General features: G+C 28.6%; 1 protein-coding gene across 1 annotated transcript in view; it reads left to right on the top strand.

The window, feature by feature from the left end:
- Positions 1–4,929, top strand: part of LOC106463950 (1-phosphatidylinositol 4,5-bisphosphate phosphodiesterase classes I and II-like) — a gene marked incomplete at its 5' end in the record, with an annotated part of 52,889 nt that extends 47,960 nt beyond the window's left edge. The window contains 4 exons of the mRNA XM_022391582.1: positions 441–498; positions 1,480–1,566; positions 2,693–2,835; positions 4,490–4,929. Of these exons, the coding sequence (XP_022247290.1) occupies positions 441–498; positions 1,480–1,566; positions 2,693–2,818 (271 nt within the window). The remainder of the gene's footprint in view (positions 1–440; positions 499–1,479; positions 1,567–2,692; positions 2,836–4,489) is intronic.
- Positions 4,930–5,379: the final 450 nt, after the last annotated feature.

Genomic DNA, 5,379 nt, shown 5'->3' with positions numbered 1-5,379 from the left:
CTCATGCAAACGCGCTTGGTTCAAATCCATCAGGTTATCACAAAAAAAAATAAGGTCGGATACTTTTCTCACAGGCCTCGTATAGTTAGATTCATGATTTTATAATTGTAGCATATCCTTGTGTATGAAGCATGTGTTTCATCCCTGAGTGGGGAACATCTAAACTAAAACTCTGTTCCCGCATATTTTAGCTATATTTTGTTAAATGAAGGAAGTAATTAAAAATATTTTTGTAAAGTATAAATGTTCAAACATCTGCTATTGAAAGAAATATTACAGAATATTTTTTTCATTCTTAAACATTAATTAATTTTTCCTTTAAGCAAGGATTAAAACAGAAAAAGTATATAAATTATTTATTTCAACATTGATGCAGTTAAAAATAATATTTTTGATGTCAAGGATTTTTTTATTTGTTTGAATAAAATATTTTCTAACAGAATGAAGAGAGAACTACAACAAAAGTTGATTGAACAGGCTGTAGGAGAAAGACAAAGAGTGAGTAAATTGAGAGTATATGTTTCAAGAAGTCTTTAATCATAAACAGTCAAGCTTTCACAATGTTTTCTGCTCTATTTTGAAAATTTCTTATACTTCATGGATACTGATTCAATATATTAAGTGTAAGAGAATTATTTAAGACCTCTAACTATGAAACTTGATAAGAAAGCAAAATTTTGATATGTTTGTGAAAATAGTAAAATTATTATATGAGCAATTTTTTCAGTAAAACAAGAAAATGTTTCTCTCTTCTACAAGATATTAGTTATTTAGAGACCATTATATCCAATTTGTCAAAGAACAATATATTTAGGTATTGCAATGGAATTACACACACACACATACATAAATTAAGCATTTTTCAGAATAATCATATTTTATAATTTCACTAACTTAATCACCAGATAATCCATACACGTTTTTTCAACCATTCAAGATAATTTGTTTTTTCAATTAGTTCTATAGAGGATTTATTATGGGTATTTAATGGCTTAGTTGTTTAGTGCTGGCCTATAGGAACTGTCAAGACTATATGTTCCATCCTCTAAATGCCTCATTAAAAGCATATATGTTTAGTAAATTCAAAATGTGTGGTATTTTTCACTACATTTATGGTAGTGGAAGTTAAAAAACAAGTTTCTAAAATAAGTCAGTCAATATTTTGTACTAGTACTAGAATTTTATATTTGTGTTAATTTACTGGTTGAGTTAATACTTAATAGAAATGCAGAAGCTTAATTTCTTGTATTATATGTGTAAAAAACTTAATACACAGAATATAGCATTTTGTTATACTGATGTTGTGGTTTGTAACTAGTTAAATTTTATTCATAAAATAATTGCAAACCAACTTTCAAACCACAAAAATGACTGATGGAAAATAAAGTGTTAAGTGTCATAAAGCTTTGATACCAGGCTTCTACACCTTAGGATGTTGAAATATATATATATATATATAAATATAGAATTATTCTCTAGTTTAACAGTTTATTAAAGAAAAGGAAGACTGCATTAGAAAAAGAACATGAGGAGGTTAGGAAAAAAGTTGAAGAAGAAAAAAGTCATGTAAGAAACTTTGTGATTTTTTTGTTGTTGTTGTTGTAGAATGTGAATCATATTATGGATCATTTAGTTATTTAAAAATGAAAATTCTTAACTTTATCACTGACTTGATGCATGTTTATAAAATGAAAATTTAGAAATATATACATAATTTTTAGTCTACTATTTTTAGCTAATCTTATAATTAGAGTTGCTTGATCAATTATTCTGTTTCCTTATTTTTTGATGTACCATAGTTCTAATACTAATATCACCTAAAGATGAGAATAATATTGTTATTTTCAGATTACCATTGTGATATTTCCATATACATAATTACCACGTCTAAAGATGGGTTTTATCAGAAAGATTTTCATGTGTTAAAATAATGATGTGTTGCTGTGGATATTGCAATACTTCCAGGGCAATTATGGGTGCAGGATTATGTCACAGCTATTTCTGAGGAAGGGTATTGTTATAGTGAGGATGTCAAATAATTTAGAACCAAAATACTTATATAATCTCCATGGATGAATAAAAACTTGTGCACTAGTGTGTTTAGGACAGAAATGGGGTCCAAAACAAACCCACAAACCAATCTGGAATAATTCCTTCAACAACAAAAATCCCCTGATCTAAAAATTGGGCATATCTTCTGTTACTGTTAGTAAGACAAAAATGGATTTAACTTGATGAGGCTCAAAAGCCAAAGGTTTACAAGGTGACATCCACACATCAAAATTAGTGACTGTTTTTATAAAACAAAACAAGATGTCCATAAAAAAGTGCAATTACTGTAATCTTATTTGACCAGCTGCAGTGGACTTCTGTGTCTTTAATGTAATTTTGATTTTGGAAGTTGCCCACATGCATCAGAGAATCTGCAGACATTTGGTCAAGATGTATGTTCTTGGACTTTACCAACCTTCACAATAATGCATACTCATGACCATCAATATGACTGACTATGAAGGAAGTTTAATCAAGGACAACATGAGACATAGAGCATCATTCTTATAAAGTGTGATTAACTTTATCATTTACTATTGACCTAGAAGTATCAAGTGTTTCTGTCTTATTACTGTGTTCACATTTATATTTTTGGGTTTGACTTGGTGATACCTGATCTCAGAGTTATTACCATGTTTAGGCTCAGATGAAACTCCAAGAAATGTTTGAAAAAAAGTGTGTAGCCTTGCAGCATGAGTTTGATGAAAATCCTTGGATATTTTTCTCTGTTTCCAGTGCAGATGTTCCACAGACTTCTCTGTTATGAGAGAATTTAAAATCAAGGTAGGCATGCATATTTAGTGTTTATCTGGCTTAATCCTGGGACAGGTGCAATCTCTTGCCTGCACATTAGGTACTTCTTATCTTATTCAAGTATAATGTAACTCAGTTAAAAACCTAGTATTTGATGTTGATGAAAATTTTTTAACATATTGAATAAGTTCAAATATTTTCTTCTTTCCCTTTTTTAGTGTGTCTGCTTTCTTTAAACCTTATTTTTCCATTGTCTTTGAAAGAGGAGAATGTTTCTTTTTTGTTTTATCACTGTCAAAATAGCTAATTTAAATCAATCCAATTTTTTCTAGAAAGAATTTTAGCTAATGATTGAAATAAAATTCAGTCTTGAGAAATAAGTAAAAAGTGTATAGCAACAGTGTTTATTACAGGTACTTAACATACAAAGTCATAAAAGCCAAATACTTGTACAAAAATTAAAAGCTATGAACGTTATTATTATTACGCATATAAAAGCTCAGCATAATATTCCTTTATAATAGAACGACCAACATTTTGGAGCTGAATTTCTTCCTAAAAGTAGTGAAATGAGTCTGAAATTGGTATCTGTTTTCTACATAATTCTACAATAAATTCATTTTTTCAGCTCTCCTAGAAAGAGTGTAAGATCAAAACATAGAATTATATTTATTAAGAATTGATATTTTGTCTAACTTAATGCCATAAATTATAATGTTTAAAATTTGTTGCTGGTCTTATAAGTTCGATGCAAAAAATCATTTTTCTTACATGCTCAACCATGAGTATTGTTTCTCCAAATTCAGAGTTTCTCTCCTTGCTGCATGGGAATTTTTATAAAATAAGACGATTACAAGTTCAACACTTGCAAAAAATAATAACTAGTTTGAGGATTATATAAGTGTAAGAAAGTGTTGAAACTTACAATCAGCATGAACTTTTAATATTTTATCTTATTTTATAGACAACATTTTTTATTATTATAATATGCTAAAGACTTGTTAGATCTAAGTAATAAAGCCTAAAATAAACTTAACAGTTGTAAATACTGTAAAACTTTTAATAGTAATATTAGTGACATGTTGCATGTTTACTAGTAACAAAGGTAGGTTATGATAATTCATGGTTCTTATAATTCTGTTATACAACTTGAAATTTCATTTTGCCAATAGTAATAAATTTTCAGAATGACTGAGTTGATCATGATTTTTTTTGGCAATTGATTGTTTTTCTTATTTATGGCAAAACTACATAGGCTGGTTGCTGCTACCATTAATTTTGAACTACCAACCAGAACGAAGGTAACCAGCAAGCAGTACCCAATGCCAACTCTTGGGCTACTCTTTTTATTAAACAAAGAGTGGGATTAACTTTCACATTATAATACCCCCATGGCTGAAATGGGGAACATGTTCAGCACCAAATTTTGATCCCATTACCTTCAGACTGTGAGTTTGAGCGCTCTAACCCTAGGATATATTGACTGTTGATGCAATATGTCTAATCATAGTTCCAGATATTGTAATAAATGCTTTACACAATATTATTTAAGAACATCTTTGTTAATTTTTTGTTTTTCTCTTTATTAGAAATTAAAACGAAAGAAATAACATTTGTTTTCTGTATCCCATATTGGAAACTATTACAATACTAAAAAGATTTTTCAATTTTCTTTTCTTTTCAGATAATATGAGCTGCAATTTTCTGCCCAGGATTACTGCATGGTGCTGCTTTCTGGTAACACAAAGGAAAGAAAACTATTTGACACTCAACAGTTCATGGTAGAGCTTTTGTGTTTGCAGCATCTTGTGATGTCAGTCAGCTTTGGATCATTCCATTCATAGATAAGACAGGAGATATGTTTGTAAATGAAAATAATAAGTTGGTATATATAATTTTGTTTACAAGTTGTATATACTATTCTGGGTATTTTGTTATTCTGGTGTTATTTCCAAGAAAATCAGATGTTCTTTGTAAGCTTCAAAACTTCACTATTGTTTATACTCACAGAGGAGTACTGGTCAGGTATTGTTATATCAGTTCAAATCATTGAATGTTTGTCATATGTATTCATTTATCTAACAGTAAATTTAATGTTCATAGAAATTGTCATGGCTGTTATTAGATAAAAAAAAATTTCATTTGTTTAATATATATATATATATATATACTGTTCATTGTTTCTGTTAAAAAAAAGAAGTGGAAGACTAATTACTAAAATCAAATTTTTAATTGAATGTTAAAATGTTTTTGATTTATATATATATTTTTTATTTTCATGAGTTATTATTTGATTATCAAATTATAGCATCCAGAGCACTTAGGGTGTCAAAGTACCCCAGTGATGTATTATTGTGCACAAGTTACTTTTCAGTATTATATCACACTGTGTAACACAAACTATGTATAAATACAATGTTTAAGGTATACCTTATGACAAAAGAGCATATATAAATTAGTTTAGTATCATGATATCCCCTGCAACACCATTATATACAAGGTGCTGATTTTTGTATCATGTTATACCCAATTATCAAATAATATATAAACATTATTTAACTTTCACGTATATAT

Source organism: Limulus polyphemus, unplaced genomic scaffold (genome assembly GCF_000517525.1).
Source record: "Limulus polyphemus unplaced genomic scaffold, Limulus_polyphemus-2.1.2 Scaffold1527, whole genome shotgun sequence".
NCBI classification, from domain to species: Eukaryota; Metazoa; Arthropoda; class Merostomata; order Xiphosura; family Limulidae; genus Limulus; species Limulus polyphemus.
The sequence above is the reverse complement of the archived record's forward strand: the minus strand, read 5'-3'. Positions and strand labels throughout refer to the sequence as shown.